We start from the raw sequence: 20417 nt of genomic DNA, 5'->3' as shown, positions 1-20417 counted from the left end.
TTTAATTAATCCGTACACTATCTGCACAGACCTTGTACCTGATCATTATGCAAGTACCTTTTACAAACTTTTCACATATGCAACAGGTTATGTTCCGAGAAGTGCAGTAAAAGCGTCCCAACAATTCTTACATTAAACAACAGCAACAGTGAGAGAAAGCATTGTCACAAATGAAAACCAATGACGATTTTTTGAAAACCTTTGCAAACCTCAAAAGAAAATTAGTTGGTAAAACTGCAGCTACAAACTACTGAACGTTTGCTGTTTGCTCCCTTTGTGCTATGATGGCTCTTTAATTTTAGGGACAAACTGTTATCCAATGCAAAACTGGACTGGTGCATGTCTTCTATATAGATCCTTGCTACCAAAGTCATCAATGATGACATCAATGATGACATCAATGCCAAAATAAGAGACAATGACAATATTTGGAGGCCAAAAGTGAACACAACAGATTTCCCTCAATGTTACTGTTTTTTTTGTTTGTTTGTTTGTTTGCTTGTTTGTTTTGGGGGGTGGGGGGGGGGGGGGGCGGTTGTATTGCTTGTGTTAGCTAGGTTATGCTTAAAAGTAATTTAAGAGAAAGTGAATTGCATAGATACACACACCTACCAGATGTAAAGAAGAATAACGCAATAGGAGAAAAGAAGGAAATAAATGTTTCAGGATCTGACACAGACTGATTCATGTCCTACACAGTTCTTACAAGTTTATAGAAATTTCTGTTCAATTAGAACCAAGTATTTGAGTTGATGATTGTAATTTTTATACAATGTTGTAATTTGTGTTTCAAGAATTTTTTGATTGTTTTGTTTCCGTTACAATATTATACATTAAAGTATAATATTGTAAAGGAAACAAAACAGGAAACAAAACATCAATCAAAAAATTGCTCGCTTTTTTATTCGGGCTACTTAAATTTATTTTGGGCTACCAAAAACTGAAGAGTCCCTGCCCGAAGGGCTAGCAGGGATTTTGAAATTTTGCGAGCCCTGAACGTGCATCACTAAAGGAGAGAAAAGCCAGGTCTGTGGAGTGGAGTGGGGGCTTATCATAAGTGAAGGACAAGTGGTTGTTTTTCTCAATCAGTAGAATTCATATTGTCAGTATTTGTTGTAAATGCTGCCTTTTATGAATGCATTTAAAATGTGTTGTGGGATTGTGTAGTGTGGCTGTTACCGTGGGTTCTCCCACCTAACTAGCTTGCAATGAAAATAAAGGAAAACGGTGGCTGTGGGGATACGTTGGATAACGACAGTCATCCCACTGAGTTAAGTCGGATTGCGCAAAATCCGTGCAGCAGTGAGATATGAGGCGAGACCATAATCCACCAGTCCAGCCACAAGGAGGCAAAAAAGGCAAGGCAATGTATGCAGCTACCGAGGAGCACCGCAACCTCCTGCAGGCCCGCTTACAAACTACCACCACAAGTCAAAACAGCGGCTGTAAGGAAAAGCTGATCGCTTGCAGGTTTTTTTTTTTTGTTTTTTTTTTTTTTTACAACAACTCGGGGTACATACCGTGCTTTATATGTGTGGAATCCGTTTGTTCTGATGTGCTCAAATGAATCCTCACGAAGAACTTCTTGCAATCTACAGCTTTGCTAACGGAAAGGAAACGCTAACCACGTGACCCACCGCAACGATTTCCGTTTCAGTGGTCTGCCTTCAAAATAAAAGGACGAAGGGAAACGACAACTTTCAAGATACTGTCGTAATTCCACTAACGCATTCCATGCATCATCATCATCATCATCATATTATTATTATTATTATTATTATTATTATTATAAGGAATTAGCACTTGTTTTTCTTTTTTAAAATTTGTTTACTTTTTAGAAAAATACAACTGTGAGTTCTAAATTTTTTATTGAGTGTGTTATTGGAAGTTTCCCTACATCTTTCTCTGTGATGGCTTATAGTGGCCGCAGGATAAGTGTACTATAATTAATTTTTCACACGGTGGCGCTATTTCCATAGGAAAACAACTCATATATAAATGTCCTTGATGATGATCTATCATATCTTTTTTTACTACTATAACACAGCCTGAATTTTAATATGTGAAATTACTTTTACACCCCATCACCAATGCTGCACAGATTAATTTTACATTATAAAAATATAATTTATGTTGTGACTGTGAGACATGAGTAAGTTTGCGAAAAGGAAGCATGGGAAAGAGGGGAAATAAGGTATGATTCTCCCTGAAATAAGCTTTCTGCCAAATAATTATAATACTAATGCAGTCACAAGTAATAATATCACAAGTTCCCCTTTTATTCATAAAATTTTAATATATTGAATGATGACTGCTTAGTCCTCCGTAAAGATGAAAGCCCCGATTTGCAGACGCTGTGCGCAGAGGTTCGGGACCATAAGTCTTATTGTAAACATACCACGGCAGACCCGACGATGTTTCCATTAACATGCTTTTCAGCATCTCTTTATTGACCACTTTTCACACACGGTTGCTGTACGCATCCAGCCGGCTGTAGCTTTTCAGCTCACAGCCCGACAACACAACAGCAGAGAGAGCACAGACTTTAAGGCGGCGAGGCGTGATTGCGCCTCAGGTGCGTCCGACTCCCCTGCAGACCACGCCCCGCCACACACGTTAACCAGGTAAAATACATATTTAGGCAGAATTTTGGAAACATCTCGTTTTTTTTAGAAGCATAGTGCTTTTTTTCCAATTACTTTTTAAAAGTCAGGTCAAGGCTCCAAAAGCCCAAAGGCGAAATGAGGGTGGCGGCTCACAACAGTTTTTGTTTGCTACATGGATCATTGTAGTTCAGCTGGGTGTCTTTCCTTTTGTTATATTTCTTTAAGAGTTCAAAATGTGTTAATTACATAAATAAAATGTAATTTTCTCTGTAGCACTTCATGGATTTCATAAGCAACACACCTTAGTTGCTCTGTGGATTCTTTTAAAAAGCAGTTAAAAACTTTTCTTTTCAAAGAAGCCTTTTGTTGATCTACGTATTTTATATTCTTTACATTCTTTACATTTGATCTTTTACATTGTGTATAATGTCTATTGATTGTATTGTTTAATTTAATATTTGTGTACTGCGCTTTGTGACTGACTGTCTGTGAAAAGCGCTTAATAAATAAACTTTACTTACTTACTTACTTTAGTTGTTCACACAAAGCATAAAGTAAAAAAAACAATATATACAGTGTTATCTTCATTTTAGATTTCAAAAAGTATTTGCGGCTCCCAGTGGTTTTTTTTGCGTGGAAACCCGGTGGCTCTTTGGGTGTTAAAGGTTGCTGACCCTTGGCCTAGGCCATCTGCTACGGTGTTGTCTGCGGGGGCGGCAGCATCTCTGCTGGGGACAGGAAGAGAACAGGCTGATCTGGAGGGCCAGCTCTGTTCTAGGATGCCCTCTGGACCCAGTGGAGATGGTGAGTGTTAGGTCTAAACTTGCAGACCTCGCTGTCTCAGTGGCCTGTTACTGTGAAGGAAGCAAGACACTCAGAGCTCCATCGGTTTTTACTTGCAAGGGAAGTCCGGTCAGGTCTAGAGTTGTAAGCTCTTCACCCGAACTCAGCCAACTCTGAATTCGGCCTCCCCTCACAGTCCTTTTATCAACAACAGTAGTTACACAAACATTTCATTTATCATATGACAGTTAAGACACTCACATGTGAACATGTACGCCCGTGATGTGTGTGTGTGACATTTTCTGCTACACCACATATCACTGTGACCTTTCACTGATGTCCCTAGTCACCCCATGTATGGTGTAACCTTTTAACGAACCAGTGTGTAGAAAAGAGGTGAGCATTCTTGCTAAAGATCTAATCATCTTGCACAATGACAACCATATTGATCCACAATTCTCTAACAGTGAGTGACAGGAGAATGGAGGCTAAGCCGTCATCCCTGTTGGACAGCATCTCCCAGCCCATGCAGGAGACTCTGACAGCACTGAGCAGCTCCTTCAGTGGCAGGCTCTGGCACCCATGATGTGGGATAGAGAGATTTTGCCGGTCTTTTCCTTCCTACTGCTGTCAGACTCCACAACAAAGACTTTGCAGCTGACCAAACACACAAATCCACACATGTGCAATAACACGAAGTGCAATTCTCTTTTTCTGACTAAATTGTATTTTATTCTGTTTTATTGTGTACAGTATCTTATTCTTATTATCATATATTCCAGTATTTTTTCTAAATTTTCGCTGCTGTAACATTGCACTGTCCAGTTTTGGCTGTAACGAAACAAATTTCCCACGTGTGGAACTAATAACGGTTATCTTATCTTATATAAAAATAATAAAATTATAGCACACCAGAAAGATAGTCAGGAATTCTGTGTCAGCAAAGATGAAAAAACAGGGTGACACAAAACAAAGGTGCGTGAGAAAGAATCATATACTCTGATGAGGGGACTGATTTATTTTAAATAAATGTACCACTGATGGTCTACTTGTCCTGTTTGTGTTTTGGGGTCTTTGTGTCCGGTTGTCTGAGTGCTTTCCCACTCTCATCTCCAGCCCCACACCTACTATGAGAGGAGGTTAAGCAGATGTGTTGTTCTCACAAGGCACTGCTCCAACTCCGCACACAGTGTATTTACATCTCAGTGCCTTCAACCAGCCTCAAACAAACTCTGGGCTTTATTTACTGACCTCTAGTGGCAGTATGGTGACATTGTTTTTTTTAAATTAGATTTTGCCGTTTTCCATTAGGCATCGTAAACCAAGATTTTGTGTTCTTCTCCGTTAAGCACACTGATTTGCCATGTAATGAAATGTGGCATGTATAATATTACTGTCTCAATGTTAAAATGCTGGGTTAACGAGTGAAAACAACGACACAGACACTTAAAATTATCTTAAACCTTTCTTATCAAGAGTTCAGCTTTCTCATTTTGAACCTCACAGCTTCTGACTGAATTTGGTGGTTTGTTCAGCTTCAAACTTGAGCCAGTGAGTCTGGAAAATGTGAGACGCACTCAGGTTGATGGACCCTTTTCTTCTAAAGAAACTGAAGCCAAAGATGTAAATGAGCAAAAAAAAAAAAAAAAAAAAAGATTTAATATACTATCAACACCTGTCAGGTACCTCCTGATGACCTGTTAAGTAAATTAATTAATTTTTCAATAACATTTTCACATAAAAGATAAAATAATAACAACATTTTAAAACTGTGCTCTTCACCAGCCTGTACAAACAAAAACAAAACATTAACTGAAAGGCTGGGAGACAATTTATGAATGAAGACATATCATTTACAACAAAAGGTACCACACGGTGATTAGTTTAGTTTCTGAACCTAGTAGGATCAAAAACATTGGCTTGTTCTCCACAGTGATGTGTTAAAATAATCAGTAGATCAGGTCCATCAGTCAGAAACGGAGCCTTGAGACATCTGAGATGACGTTGTTGAAGCTCTTTGTCGACGTTTCTCATAATATTTCTACAAAAAAACAGAAAAGTGAGAAACCAAACATCGTTAGGCCAAGAGTGTGATTTTGTGTACTGAATGGTGTGTGCGCATGCGTACCTGCAGGTTGTTGTAGTGTTTCTGGCTGCAGCAGTGGAGTTCCTTGGCGGTCTTCTCATTCAGGTAGAAAACAGAGCAGATGTTACAGAAAAATCCTGATTTTGGGATCACAAACTCCTGACCTGCAGAGGAGTAGAAACAGGAAAATTAGACAAGTGTTAACACAGCATTTGAATCGTGTGCGTGTGTGTTTTTGTGTGTGTCTCACCGAGGGGGCTATTGGGGTTGAACTGAGGCAGTCTGAAGTCTGCTACAACACACGGAGACTGAGAGCGAGATCGCTTTGCCTCAGGTCCGACAAGCTCCCTCCTGCGTTTACCCACAACTGAAAATGGAAAGAGCGACACTTTAATCATCAACAAATCTGCTGCAGGAGCCACCGGGTTTATAAAATATTAAATTATAACTTGAGTAATTAAACAAATGATTTTTGATTTATTTGAAAAGGTGAAATGTTTGTCAGCCTCTTTATTAGGTACACTTGTTTTACTGCTCATTAATGTAAATCTCTAATCGGCCAATCACATGGCAGCAACTCAGTGATCTAGGTATGTAGACATGGTCAGATGACCTGCTGAAATTCAAACTGAGCATCAGTATGAAGAAGAAAAGTAATTTAGTGGACTTAAATGTGGCATGTTTGCTAATCTTAGCATTTCACTGATGGGATTTTCCCAAAGAAGCATCTCTAGGGTTTACACAAAATCGTCTGAAAGACAAAATGAGCAGCAGTTCACTGGAAGAAAATGCACTTTTGAGTTCAGATGAGAATGTAATAACTCAAATAAACACTTATTACAACCAAGGTATGCAGAGGAGTATCTCTGAACACACAGCACATCCAACATTGAAGCAGATGAGCTGCAACAGCAGAAGACCACACTGGGTTCGACTTCTCTAAGCTAAGAACGTAAAACTGAGGGACAGATTCACACAGGATCAGCAACGCTGTAAAAGAAAAAAAAGTCTCAATTTCTGCTGTGACATTAGGATGGCAGGGTCAGAAAGCTTGGATCCATCCTGCTTTGTATCAAAATGTCAGGCTGATGATGGTGTGGGATATATTCTTGGCACACACTGGGGCCCTTAGCACCAACCACAAAACATATTACCACCACCACAAGGTAGTGGAAATGCATCTCAAAGCTATTAGTAGGCTAACAGTAGCAGGCTATACAATTTTTCTTTTTATATTCAGTTTACTGTGTTTTCCCTGTCAGAGTGATGTATTTTGTTGATTTAAAGCAGCTCTTTGTACCTTTAATGCCAACCGTGCTCCATCCATCCTTCTCCTCTCCCTGCTCTGTCTCCTTATCAGGACACGTAGACTCTGGCTGCTGTCCAGCAGGGGCAGGTGCAGCATCAGGCTGGGTCTCTGCTTCCTCTTCGGTCCTCTGGCTCTCCGCCTGGCCGTCACCTGGCGGCGCAGATGAGTCTCGGTCCTGTGATAAAGTGGGATTAACAGAAGCTGGAAGCAGTGGTTCTGTTGTTTCCTCCTCTTCCGTCTCATCTTTTGTGCTCTCTGGTTTCCCTCTAGCAGATTTTCTCACTGTGGGAGGAAACAACAGATTAATTAAGCTTCATGTCTCAGAGCTCTGACACGACTTTATCCCAGATGCCAGCCACTGGAGAATATATGTACGGATGTTACATATTTAAAATACAAAATATGAGTAACTGTATTCCATTATAGTTACCGCTTAAATAGGTGATAATTTATTGAAATAAATGGATTAAACTGCAGTATTTTTCTGTTTCATATGTTAGGCCCTCTCTACTTTTGGTACATTGCTGGAAACCCAAACAAAACACACAATGAGAGGGTCTAATGTAAGCATCCTGTGTATGTGCGTCAGTTACACGACCTGGAGCCAACACAAGAGATGGAAAGTTGATTCTGAAAGCAGAGCCTTTCAGCGCCGGCAGCGGGAGACTGAATATATGTTTACAGACATGCTGGTAAACCCGTGTGTCTTATTAGTGGAGCTATCATGGCTGTAATTAAGGAATTTAATTTAAGACGAGACAAAACGTCAGGATAAGCTGAAAAACCTAAATGCAGAGCAGAAAATAAAGAAAGTAGAAGAATGAAGAAGAATCTGACATCTGCATTCTAATGGGAGAGTACTCAAGGAAAATTACGACACTGAATGGCCCTCGGGTTATTAGTTCCATTCCTGAAGCAGTGCGCAGCTCCGTCTACATGCGGCTCCAACCTTGTGAATGCTTTCATTTATTTTTTCTGGGGGTTTTGGCAGCATGTTCTTATTTCTAACTTGCAGAATTTTGACAGGATATGTTTTTATGGAGAGCAAAATATTTAAAATTAAAGTTGTTTTTTTTTAAGTTTATTTAATCTGGAATAATATTCCTGTCTGTTTTTAAATTCATATTCATGTTTAAAAAACATTGTTTTAGTGTTCAATAAATGTTTATCTTGTTTGGCCCGCGACCTAAAGTGTGCCTTGATGTTTGGTCTCCTGTGCAATTGAGTTTGACACCCCTGGTCTAAAGGCTCCAACCTAAAGAAACATCTGGAAGTTCTTTTTAAAAAACTAACGTTAGCCTGCTGCAACTACCTTGCTTTAGTTGTGGTAGCTTCCTGGGTTATGTGCCACTTCAGTATCTACGTGACTTATTACTATTACTGAAGGCTACTCGCCACCGAGCAAACATCTTATCTTATGTTAACTTAAGTCTTTTCTCCCCTACAGTAAATATATTGTCTATTCAAGGAGATTTGGGCTTACAAGCCAAAAACAAACAGGAATTTGCAGGATGTGATTGCTACATTCATGTAGTTGTGAAAAGCAATGACAGTATATTAAGTAACCCAAAAAATTCAGAATACGTTACTCACACTGAGTAACTTAACAGGATACATTTTAAAACAATTACATTTTAAAAGTAACCTTCCCAACACTGACCCGGGGTCTGCCTGGTTCTCTTCCTGGGTCGACCTCTTGTCCTGGTAATTACCGCCTCCTTCTCCACAGTCTCTCCCACCTCGTCCACCATCACAAAATTGAAACTCTCCTCTAAAACAAGAAATGAGAGGTCACAGGCAGTATTGACAGTAAAAACTTTCATTTCGTGTTGAAATATACCCAAGTTAAATGCTGTCTTCTAACAGGGCGATGTGGGAAAATCTCCATTTAAGCAATATTTCTGTCAAGCATAAAGTTTCCTGTTTCTCCTAAGGGATGATATAGGATTAAGTTTAATCTAAATGCTTTTGTTGAAGTTGAACTAGTTGAATGAGACAATTCTTAGCAGGGTAGATGACTACCTTAGTTAGGCACACCCAAATTTTTCAAGCGCCTCACTTAACACTGCAGTTTGACATGTACACTTTTTTCCCTTTTTTTTAATTGAAGTGTTTATTGAAGTTATGCATAAAATAAAATGTACAATATTTGATGGCTTCCTTTGTTCTAAGACTCATATGTACAGTAGTCTGGATGACTGCCATCACTTCAGGTACTTTTCCTTCATGCAGGTATGAAAAAACAGAGAAAGAAAAGGAAAAAACAAAACACACAAACAAAGAAACATGTGTACGGTGTTACGGTTTCAGATATTGAGGAGGGGTACAACACAAAACTGGTCCAGGAGGGTTAGGTCAAACAATGATTTTAATGAACACACGCGTGGGAAGATGAACGCTGTCACACAATCAGCATAGATCTCCTCCTAACAATACACAAGGAGTTGTATTATATCATCAGGGTATTATTACGCCCCCTCTTGCGCCAAGCAGATACAACACATGCATAAGTTTCGAAACCACAAATGTTCTGTTAATGACTTTTGACACATTTGAAAAGAACATCGTCTCCGTCTCCACGCCAGGTGCTTCCTGTAGATCTTCTTGCTCTGGCTTATCTCTGGAACATCAGACGCACGTCCTACAACAAACTGTCACTTATGCAGGCACAAAATGCAGTTACAAGCTTGCAAACTAGGCCTGAACTCTTACCTAGAAATGAGTCTACCTACTAGGGCTGCACGATTAATCGTTAGAAAATCGCGATCTCGATTCATACTTATGTGCGATCTCATTTCCAAATGACAACGATTTAAAAAAAAAAAAGACGACGACGATTGTACCGCATTTTGATCCGGGACGTAATCTGCATGAAAACAAGCGCTCACTCTTCCTGCAAGGGCGGAGCCTTATACCACGTGATACAGAAGCTGTGCCGTGTGATGCTAAAATTAGCAGGGAAAAAACAACGGAGAACACGTCAGGGATGAGGAGAAAGTGACAGGAGAAAATCCGTTCCAGTCAACCACCCAAACATCAATAACGGGAACCTTATACAGCGCTTCCCTATACCCGTCGAACTCCCGCAGGCACAAAGAAATTACGGAGGCTTATCACTTATCACCTGACCAAAGATATGGCTCCCATCAACACTGTGCAAAACGAAGGATTTAGGAAAATGATCAACACTCTAGACAAACGCTACACAGTGCTGTGTTATTTTTCTATTGTTGCACTACCTGCTCTATACACGCAGTGTCGAGCAACGGTGGAGACGGAATTTCAAGCAGTACAACATTTAGCAGCAACAGACAAAATGTGAGACATTTGTTGTTTTTATGTTTATTTATTGTTTTTATGTTCAGTTTCAACTGTTACGAAGTTGATGTGCAGTTAATAAGTGCAATAAATATTTATACTGGAAAAGAAAATCGTGAGAGAATCGTGATCTCAATTCTAAGCCAAAAAATTGTGATTCTCATTTTATGCAAAATCGTGCAGCCCTACTACCTACTATGTGTGTGTGTGTCTCTCGACCTCAAATGCACTCTGTCTCCCCTCGCCAACTAAACTCATGACCTCTTACCAGACAGAAGCCACTCTTATATGTGTAACAACCTAACTGAAACTACAGAATGTATTGAATAAATGCTTTAATCAAATGCCACTAGATACAGTTTGTAACTATATACATCCAGAGAGAGGGCAATTGAAAAGCCAACACACTAAGTAGCAGATTAGTACGTTATTATAAAAAACAAACAAAATAAACAAATATTTAAACAGCCATTCCTTCAGTGATGAATATCAATGATATCTGGCCTTATGGAGTGTTTTACATATTTCTCATACTCAAAATTCACTAAAATAAGTAATCTTTTCCATATTATGAATCTCCAAAGTTACATCAATACAGCTGTTTAATGTTGGTGGATCCTTTTGGTCAGTGCCTTTTTATTTGCAGCTAGCAGCACACAAAGTAAGTATTTATCCATACCCTTTATGTCTGAGGGTATGTATTCTAAAAATATGGATTTGAAATCAAAGTGTAAATATGTACTAAATATGTTTTGCATCACTTTATGGACTTCTATCCAGTAATTCTTAATATTCTTACAATCCCAAATTATATGGTAGTGGTGTGAGGTTTCGTAGCCACAGTTCCTCCAACATTCACAACTTCCATCATCATAATGCGCCTTTAAAGCTGGGGTGATGAAAAAACAAGCAAAACTTTTCTAGCAGAACTTCCAAATATGTGATTTTGTTCTTCTCCAATGAAAAGAACAAATGTTTTGCCATTCCTCTTCTGTAATCACCAGACCTCCCTCTTTCTCCCATCTTTCTTTTATATACTTGGTTGAATAATTGCTGAGATCATGAAGACTTTTGTATATTTGTGAGATTACACCTTTCCTAATTTCTGACTTATGAGCATTTAAAAAGAGTTGGATAAATGGCCTCGCTGTAGTGGGTATTTGGTTTTTAATGTTTCGAGTATAAAAGTTTCTTAACTGTAAGTATCTATAGTGGTTTTGGTTTTCTAAATGAAATGTTTGCTTTAAAGTTTGGAAACTCACAATTTCATCTTCCTTTACAATACCGCATATCAATGTAATTCCTTTACCTATCCAGTTTTTAAAACTAGGGTCTACATGATTTGGTGTAAATTCCGAATCATATGCACACCATTTTAATATTTTTATATTCTTCTGCAGCTTATTTTCTTTTGCCACCATTTTCCAAACACCTAGTGTGGCCTTTAGCCAAGGATTTCTTATTTTGGAAATGTAGTCCTGTAGATTTCTACCTGTATGTGCATATTGGTTATTGTTTTGCATTCAATTTCCTTCCAACACTGCCCTGCTCATTGCTGAAGTATAGTTTTGGGGGGGAAATTGATGTCCATAAAGACAATATTGATTTGTAAATGATTAACTAACAATCCTGTGTTTGTGCTTAAAATGCTTTGGCACTCTTTGGCAATATTGTAGACAATATTAAACTTAATCATCACATCAGCCTCCTCTGACGACCTGTTTGCTGCTGCCTGCCGCTGAAAGGCAGTGGCGAGAGGGGACACTTGCGCAGTGCATTCATCACGACATATGTGTTTTCTGGATACATTGTGCTTTTTCAGCGTTCAGAGGTTGATGGCTCTGTGTCAGAGCACTGGCTATGAATTTCAGACGGATCAGGACTTAACAAAAAAGTTATCAATAGTTCTTTTCATCTTTTCTCATTACCCACAGCTACATCCACTTCTATTGGGCCTAGGCTACTCACTAGGGCTGGGTATCATCACTGATTTCTATGACATGAAGGAAATTTTCCTGGCCTGGCTTTTTATAGCAGATAACCTTAAAAATATTCTGCAATTTTGCATAATTTTAAAAAGTTTACATTTCTTCAGTACTGAACAGCAGAACAGGCTTTCTTGTTCGAGGTCATTTGAGGTATAAAAAAAATAAAAAATAGACGGCGACCGACAGCGCTGTAAACAACGGTAGACTGGTGGGTAATGAGCAAATGAATAATGCACAAAACAGAGATTTGAGACGGGAAAGTGAGAGAGTGAGTGAGAGAGCTGTGCATGAAGTGTGATTTTTATCGTGGTGGAAGCAAAACGGCCAATGTCAGATAGGGCTGTGCGATATGACCAAAATCTCATATCCCGATATAAGAATTCTATCGTCCGATAACGATATAAATCACAAAAATGTTACATTTTCTGTAAATTCTGTGAATCTCGGGCAGCTCGACTTGCGTGAAGTGTTTCCAGCTGCGCGTCATGTAGCTGGAGTCGAGTGTTTTAACTGATGCATGAAACGATACATTTTTAGACATAAGTTGTAACGGCCGCCGTTTTCTTTGTGGGTATTTATTACACGGCGTGCTGCGGGGAAAAGCCTGTTCTAACGTTTGAGTCTAAGGTTTATTTTTTAGCACCTGGCGGCTCTTTTTTACTTCTCATCCGTAAATAATCTGCTCTTTCACGTGATTCAGTTTATTTTGAAAAGTCTCAACAGGATCTTGAGCTTTATTGTGAAAGGTTTATGTGGAACATAAACAAGCGGACACGCGATGGTGTTACCGTCGTTGTTGCTAACGACAACGCATAAAAACAGGCGCTTGTCCGTCCGTAGTGTGGTTATATTAAATATAAGAGAAATATTAAAAAATATTACCGTAAACAGTTTATTTTGCGACACCACGAAACAAACGATAGCGTAAAATGAAACGATAGATGTTTTTATATCGTCATCCGATATATATTGTTGTATCGAACAGCCCTAATGTCAGAGGGAATTCATGACGATGTTTATCAAATGTGAAGCGCAGTTTGCTGCTTCTTTTGCTGCTGGATCAGTGAATTTTGGTCTGAGAGAGACAAAACCTGCTACTCAGAATCAAGAAAAAAAAAAAGACGTAAACACAAAGCGCGGACCCACCAACGCATCAGAATCAGTGAGCTGTCGGCTTTCAGCCCCGACGGTGTGTCCGTGTACAGGCCGTTGGGTGAGAAAGCCGAGAAAGAGAAAGCTGATTCTGATGTGTCGGGTCCGCTCTGTGTTTACGTCTTTGTGTGGAATCTGTTTACCTGCTCTCTCATTTGCTGTTTGGTGGTTGTTGAAATAGTTTTGTGAGCTTTGACCTGAGATTCTGGTGTTTCTGGCAAAATACATTTATATTTAAAACTCTATTCAGGATTTAATGAATCAATATCGCTTAATTCAAGATACTCAACTCTCTCTATCCACCTGCACTTTCAAACATGTACTAAAGACTACAGGAATATCTGACTTTCAGAGTTGCAGAGACTTTTTTTTTTTTTTTGTTACTCGAACAGCTGGTCGCACCGGTGTGACCTAAGGTTTATTTTAGTCGCACCATTGAAAAATTTGGTCACATTTGTGACGCACTCTAGAGCCCTGCCAACAAAAACTATGCTGTACACATTAGCTTCTCCCCCACAAAATCTGACCGTGCAAATCAAACTCTGTTCAGGTGGTTTGAGTATGTGACTAGGATGCCTCCTGGGCAACTCCTAGGTGCTGTGGTTTACATTTCTTCAGTACTGAACAGCAGAACAGGCTTTCTTGTTCAAGGTCATTTGATGTCCTATTGGGAGGAGGCCCCAGGGCAGATCCAGCAATGAGGCTATCAGGGAAGTCTGAACTTCCGACTGCCCCCACGACCCGAACTCGAACAAGCAGTTAAAAAAATGGATGGATGGAGAATGAAACTGACCTGTTTCATCATGTTTGCGTTTAGCAGATCCTGATGTCTTCTCTGCTTCCTCTTCTACCTCAGCTGCTGTCGCAAAAGTCTAAAAACAAAGACACGAAATCACGACCATCGAGTTTTCTGTTTTTACTAAAGAGGAAACAAAGATGCTCAAATAAATCTCAACATTACCTCTATGTCTGCGGCCTCCACCGATTGGCTCTCCTGTGTTGGTGGGCGGGGCTCCACTGTGCTTTCCTCTGCCTTTTCCCCCTCCTCCTCATCTATTTCAACAATCTCATCCAGAGTGATGAGCTCTGCAGGTTCTCCCTTGGTGATCTCCCTGCTCCAGTCCTGACCCTCCACTGCTCTTTCCTCCCCAGCATCATCTGCTCCCACCTCATCCAGAGTGACCAGCTCCAGGGTGTCTTCCTCCAGATTTGTCTTTTCTTCTGGTGCAGCAGCCTCACTTTGGGACCCAGTGGCCTCTTTAGTATCTGTTTTTGGCTTCTCTTCCTTCGTTGCTGTACCAGACTCGTCTTCAGCAGATAGAGCATCACTAACCTCAGCAGTGTGATCCAAACACTCCTCTTTATCGACCACCTCCTCATCATCTGCCTTTTTTGGTGATGCTGAGTCTTTATCGTCTTTAGGCACTGTTGGCTCTTCTGTATTCTGGTCTTTCAAAGGCTCATTGTCAGCCGTCTCATCCTCAACCGAGTCAACAATCTGATAAATGGCCTCCTCCTCATCAGCCACTTTGCTAGATGCAGCATTCTTTAAGGCAGCTTGTTTTTTAGTTACTTTAGTGTCCTTCTTTGGTCTTCCCCTTCTCCTTTTTTCCGGAGTTTTGGCCCGTTCATCCTTAATAACTTCATCCTGCACTGGGTCTACTATTGTAAAGGTGGCATTCCCCTCGCTCTTCTTTGTTGGTGTGCTCTCTTTCACTTGAGTCTGCTGAGGTTCCTCCTTGTTTGGTTCCTGAGAATCTCTGGCAGGTGTCGGCCTCCTTCTCGTTGGTGTCTTGTCTTTTTTTGAGACGTCTTCTTCAGTTTCTCTTCTTCCTCTGGTTGACCTTGTTGTGATGGTTGGTTCGTTCATGGCAGCCTTACCCTCCACTGAGTCTAGGATCTCAGACGTAGATTCCTCTTCCCTGACGGTTTTTATACATGCAACTGTGGAAGTTGGCATCTTTTTATCTTCTTTGTTTCCTCTGGCCGACCTCCTTCTACCAGGCCTCTCTGTGGTGGAGACATCTTGAACAAATTCATCTTCAACAGAATCCACTACCTCAAAGATCATCTCCTCCTGTGTCTCTTTCTCCTCTCTTTTAGATGTTCTTGTTCTCGGTCTACCCCTCCTTGTTGGTCTTTCAGCTCGTTTAGCCACTTCAACGTCTTTCTTGGTTTTTTCCTCCTTGTTCTCAGCCTCTGCCTCGGTCTCTGTGGTTGGTGGCTCTTCTTCCACAGAATCAATTACCTGGTAAGCTTCTTCCTCTTCTTCAGTTCCTTCAGTGACTGCTTTCGAAGTATTAAGTTTCTTCTCGTCATCTTCTCCTCTGGTGTGATCATTGACTGAATCTAACTTCTCAGAGGCTTTCTCTTTAGTAACATCTGCTGAACTGCCTTTGTTTTCTTGTTCTTCATTATTTGGAGTTTGGCAAAATGCTTTGGAAGCTTTGCTTGATTTTTCTGAGAGCATCTCCTCATTCATTTCTTTTCCATCTCCACTGGACCTTGGAGTTTGGTTCATGCTTGGATCCAACCTTTCTTTTTTATCAGCTGCATCTGGTTCTTGAATCTTTTCCTCAGACAGCTGCTTTGCTGTGGCACCTTCATCTTTGACCAGATGACTGTCCTCTTGGACTGTACTGGCTTGGTCTTCGCTAACGTTGTCTATCACATAAAGAGGAGCATCCGTTTCAGTTTTACTGGACTCCTCTGAGCCTTTATCATCAATGCTGTTCAAGACCTGACTTTCCCCCTCATGCAAACTCTGGGTTTGCTCAGGCCCTGATGACTCTGTTTTAGACTCTTGGTTTGAGTCTTCATCTATCTGTTCATCTGTTGGCTCGTCGATCGAATCAAGGATCTGGTAACTTTCACCATCATCCTCCTCCTCCTGTGGATATTTCCCTGCATTGTCTTTTTCCCCATCTCCTTTGCTTTTCTTTGACTCTTTGTGTGCGTCCTTACATTCAGTCTCCAGAGTTTGTGTTTGGCTCTTCATCTCTAATCCCTCTCCCTCTGCAGGTGGCTGTGTCTCTGATGATGTTTCCACTTTAGTTTGATTTTCCTTTGCTGACACTTTGAGGTCAGACTTTGTTGCTGCACTCTCCTCTGTTAGCTCTGCAGCAGCGGTTGATGCCATTTTTGATGAACGGGTCCTATAACCCGAGGACGAAGAATGCGACAATTTGTCTGGAGGTTTGCTTGGCTGCGTTTTCTCACCAGAAAAGGAAACAGGCTTACTGACACTCACAGAGGATTCGGGTTTGGTGGATTCAAATGAGTCTTTACTTTTTCGTAGTGAGGAGGTTGAACTGCTTTTCTCAGAAGATTCCGTGGGCTTGGATGAGGGAGAGGCTGAGCTGCTGGAGTCTTTGGAGGACCCTGCTGAGGTTCGTTTGGAAGCAGGAGATGCAGCTGAGCTTTGACTTTCTTTATTCTTTGTGGACTTAGTTGAAGAGTCGCTTTCACCATTGGGGTCTGCGTCTGCTGCGTCATCGTTAATTTCATCAACAGTGACAAAGTCGTCCACATTGAAATCCGGCTCACCAAAAGGGCGGCTCTCTGAAGAAACTTTCTTCTCTAAATTATCAACTTGAACCTAGATGGAAAAACCAAAAACAGTCTGTGGAGCCATGAAACAGCTTACGCCTATAATCAGAGTGTAACTATCAACGAATGTCCCTCTGTCCACAAAAACCTCCTATATGACCAGTAACCACATGACCAATTTTCTCAGTGTGATTAAGTGTTTGAGTTAGCCCAGCCGCCCACCCCCACCACCCACAAGAGAAATCCTCGTGGGTCTGATGAACTTTTACCTTTTCGTTTGGTGCGTCTTCATCCTGTGCCCTACTAGGGCTGCTGATTTTGCTCTGGAAATGAAGATAAGATAAGAAAAAAAATTAACTGAATTAATTTCGTATTATTCTGTGCTGGTTTTGACAAACACCTAAAATATAGCCTGAAATGTGTTTAGTGAGTGGTGACGCCAAAAATTGGACATGCACAAGCTTGCAAAAAATAAATAAGACTATATGTAGTGATGACCTTCGCTTTAATTTATCTGTTCCAGAAATAATGCAAATCTAAAAATGGTATCTTCCTCATTAGTATAGTGGACAGTATCTCCGCCTGTCACAATGGGGAGTGAGTAGTCTCCTTCTCTGCTCTGCCTTCGGCTGATCAGGTGTCGCAGACGTAAACTGCCAGTGCACTACCACATGTGAAATACAGACTTCGAAACCACTTTCCCCGTGATTGGAAGGTCGGGGGTTCAAATCCACTGAACGGCTACCCTGAGGTAACCCTGAGCAAGGTACCATTTAGAGATGGACCGATCCGATATTACGTATCGGTCCGATACTGACCTAAATTACTGGATCGGATATCGGAGAAAAATAAAAAATGTAATCCGATCCATTAAATATCACGAAAGCACCTCACAAAACTTGCAACACGCCGTAACTCGCCTCAGAACGTTGGCACGTCGGAGCAGTATGCATCACGTGATAGAGCGGCTGTGGCATGCGGGACCTGTCGGTGGTCTGGATAGCATTTGGAGCTTCGCTAGCAACCCGGCATTTCATCTCCGACAAAGTTATCCCCGAGAGAAGTAAAGCAAGTGTGTAAGTTCATCTCTGAATGTTTGTAAAGCATTCCTGCATTAAGCTTAACAAGCGATATATAGAGCGACTGCCTCTCCTGCTGCTACTTCAATCATGAAACTGCTTAATGATCAGCTGATCGGCTTTTCTGTGCGAGTCCATCTCTCTTGTTTGTTTTTGGCCCACTTTGCACCAGAAAGAGGAAACCAGCGCCTGAACAACAGCAGCACGTTTAAGCTTGATAAGCTGTTGTTAGAATGTATTTAATATTACTTTCTACTCGAGGATCTTTTTCTACGTAGCTGACGGCTGTAACTGTGCAGGGGCGGATCTAGCAAAGTTTAGCCAGGGGGGCCGATAGGGTATTAACAGGGAAAAGGGGGCACAAAGACATACTTTTCTTTCTTAATCTCATTTAAAATGTCTAGCTTTTAATAAATAATTATCTGACACCCAAAGTTTTAATTTGATGTAAAATGAATAGAAGTCAGTTACTGTATATAGTAACTATTAAGTCTAACATATATATACCCTAGTAAGCTATAGTACTTTTTCCTTTGGGAAGGTACCATCTGTGCAGTCTGCAATTTTGTTGAAGAAAGATGTTGAATCTATTTAATATTTTAATATATTGAAAAATAATTGATTTCTGTGCATTTTTTTTCACACTGCATCAAATTAAGGTTGATTACGTCGATTAAGCATCATGAGGTGGAGCGTGAGGGGTGGTTCCCTATTTTTTATTTATTTATTTTTGTTGTTGCTGGGAGTTGGAACCCTATTAGTTAGGTTGCTTAATATTTACGCTAAGTACTCTTTAAAATACCAGAATAGGGAGGATGGTGTAGGTTTAAGTTTATTAGATTGATCAGTATTGCTGAACTATGAAATTTTTTTTTTTGCATACAGGTATAACAGAATAGCTTTAGTGTAGTTGTTGTTTTAAACTTGAGTATGAACTTATACAAAATGCAGCAAGATATTTAAAAAAACAGTTTTGTTGATTAAAACACACTGTATTGGATTAATATCGGTATCGGCAGATATCCAAATTTATGATATCGGTATCGATATCGGACATAAAAAAGTGGTATCGTGCCATCTCTAGTACCATCCCTACACATGGTACGCCTGCTTAGTGGCTGCCCACTGCTTCACTGAGTGAACGGGTCAAATGCAAAGAGAGTAATTTCCCCAGGGGGATCAATAAAGTATACATTATTGTTATTATTATCAGCATTAATTATTCATACAGCCTGCAGCTTTACCGCAACAATCGACAGTGTACTACTATACAATGCTCATATGTAATCTCCAACATAAGGCTTTTAGTGTCTTAAGATATTTTGGGACAACACAGTGAAATTTAAAGTGTTACCTCTCTGTCCTTGCTCTGTGCCCTACTTTCTCGACCCTGTCTATGCTCACGAAGCGCCGCTGTAATGGCCATGAAAACGTCCTCGTTGATGTGAGGAAGTTTTGAGTCTTTTTCCTCAGACTTGACTGGGCTTGTTGCTGAAGGAGCAGCGCTAGAAGTGGCGGGGGCGGCGTTTGCATCAGGAGTAGTGACCAAAGTTTGTGGTGGCCCCTCTTCCTTCACTGCTGCTTTCTGGCCTTCCTCACTTGGCTGCGGGACAGCGGTCGATTCTGCGGCCTTCTCGGTTTCCAGTTTGAGGTTAAGTGTGTTCTCACCCGAGTCTTGCAGACGCTGTTTCAGACTCTTCAAACTGAATTTAAAAGCAAAGATGCCATTAGGTTACTATGAAAGGAAGTTTGTTGTCACAAAATGTTAATGTGAAATAAGAAATTCCATTTCAAATTTCTAATCTAGAGTTGCTTATGTCTAAATCACACTCTTCTCTTTTTGCATCTTTGGGAACTGTTTACTATAGCACAACCTTTGAGGAGTGTAGCAGTCATCATGACTGTTTTGACTCTGCCACTAAACCTGAAAATGAAAGATACTCACGACTCAATACGTCCGACTTTACTCCTATGAAGAGGAGAGAAAAAAGCACAAGGTCAGACAAGCATGAAGACACTTTAAAGAAAAAAAAAAAACACACAGTCTAAAATCAATTTCCTCTTTGTCTCACTTCTGATTGTGGGACACACTTACCAAGAAGATAAATAGTCCTTGGTGACATTGCTCTCCATCACCTGTGTTAATCCACCAGGTTCAGCCATCTCAATGCATATCTGAGAAAACAGAAAGATATTACATCAGTGACAGTACAATTGTTTTCTTCCTGAGGATATTTGAGCAACACAGTGGTACTCAAAGGGTGCGCTACAGGCCCAATTTGTGAAAGTAACAGGACAGAGGTCCTGGCGAGTTTCTTTACTGCCCTGTACGATAGTACAACTTTTTGTTAAAAGAACAAAAAAATCTTGGTGTTTCAAACTTGCAAATGGAAAATAAGCGCAAACATATTTCTATACTTTTGCAAAGTTTTTGATTAAAGAATAAAACCACTGAGCAAGAAACACTAAAAGAATAACTTAGTGCTGCCTCAAACTGCAGGCATCTTCCCTGCTAGATGGGCCAGGACGAAAGGCTGAACAGGTCAT

General features: G+C 40.4%; 2 protein-coding genes and 1 long non-coding RNA gene across 9 annotated transcripts in view; all 3 read right to left on the bottom strand.

The window, feature by feature from the left end:
* LOC120718577 (zinc finger protein 638-like) overlaps positions 1-1648 on the bottom strand; it is a 32140-nt gene extending 30492 nt beyond the window's left edge. For 5 of the 6 annotated variants that reach the window (XM_040007125.1, XM_040007127.1, XM_040007126.1 and 2 more), the window contains exon 1: positions 1521-1648. The gene's annotated coding sequence lies outside the window, so the exon portion shown is untranslated. The remainder of the gene's footprint in view (positions 1-1520) is intronic. The other variant, XM_040007130.1, reaches the window with a different exon arrangement.
* A 2734-nt stretch (positions 1649-4382) lies between these two features.
* Positions 4383-20417, bottom strand: part of LOC120718578 — a 38586-nt gene continuing 22551 nt past the window's right edge. The window contains exons 24-35 of one of the 2 annotated variants that reach the window (XM_040007132.1): positions 19966-20045; positions 19816-19839; positions 19225-19573; positions 17061-17114; positions 16221-16840; positions 14204-16058; positions 14036-14114; positions 8445-8555; positions 6776-7066; positions 5726-5842; positions 5518-5639; positions 4383-5430 (exon numbers count right to left, since the gene is read on the bottom strand). In XM_040007132.1, coding sequence (XP_039863066.1) covers positions 5356-5430; positions 5518-5639; positions 5726-5842; positions 6776-7066; positions 8445-8555; positions 14036-14114; positions 14204-16058; positions 16221-16840; positions 17061-17114; positions 19225-19573; positions 19816-19839; positions 19966-20045 — 3777 coding nt within the window. In that variant the 3' untranslated portion in view covers positions 4383-5355. Of the gene's footprint in view, positions 5431-5517; positions 5640-5725; positions 5843-6775; positions 7067-8444; positions 8556-14035; positions 14115-14203; positions 16841-17060; positions 17115-19224; positions 19574-19815; positions 19840-19965; positions 20046-20417 lie in introns of both variants that reach the window. The other variant, XM_040007131.1, reaches the window with a different exon arrangement.
* Positions 8888-10717, bottom strand: LOC120718579. Its single transcript, XR_005692518.1, has 2 exons — positions 10295-10717; positions 8888-9512 (listed from the first exon to the last, which is right to left on the bottom strand). It is a non-coding gene; the product is annotated as an uncharacterized LOC120718579 (long non-coding RNA).

Source organism: Simochromis diagramma, unplaced genomic scaffold (genome assembly GCF_900408965.1).
Source record: "Simochromis diagramma unplaced genomic scaffold, fSimDia1.1 OVJJ01000531.1, whole genome shotgun sequence".
Classification (NCBI taxonomy): Eukaryota; Metazoa; Chordata; class Actinopteri; order Cichliformes; family Cichlidae; genus Simochromis; species Simochromis diagramma.
The sequence above is the reverse complement of the archived record's forward strand: the minus strand, read 5'-3'. Positions and strand labels throughout refer to the sequence as shown.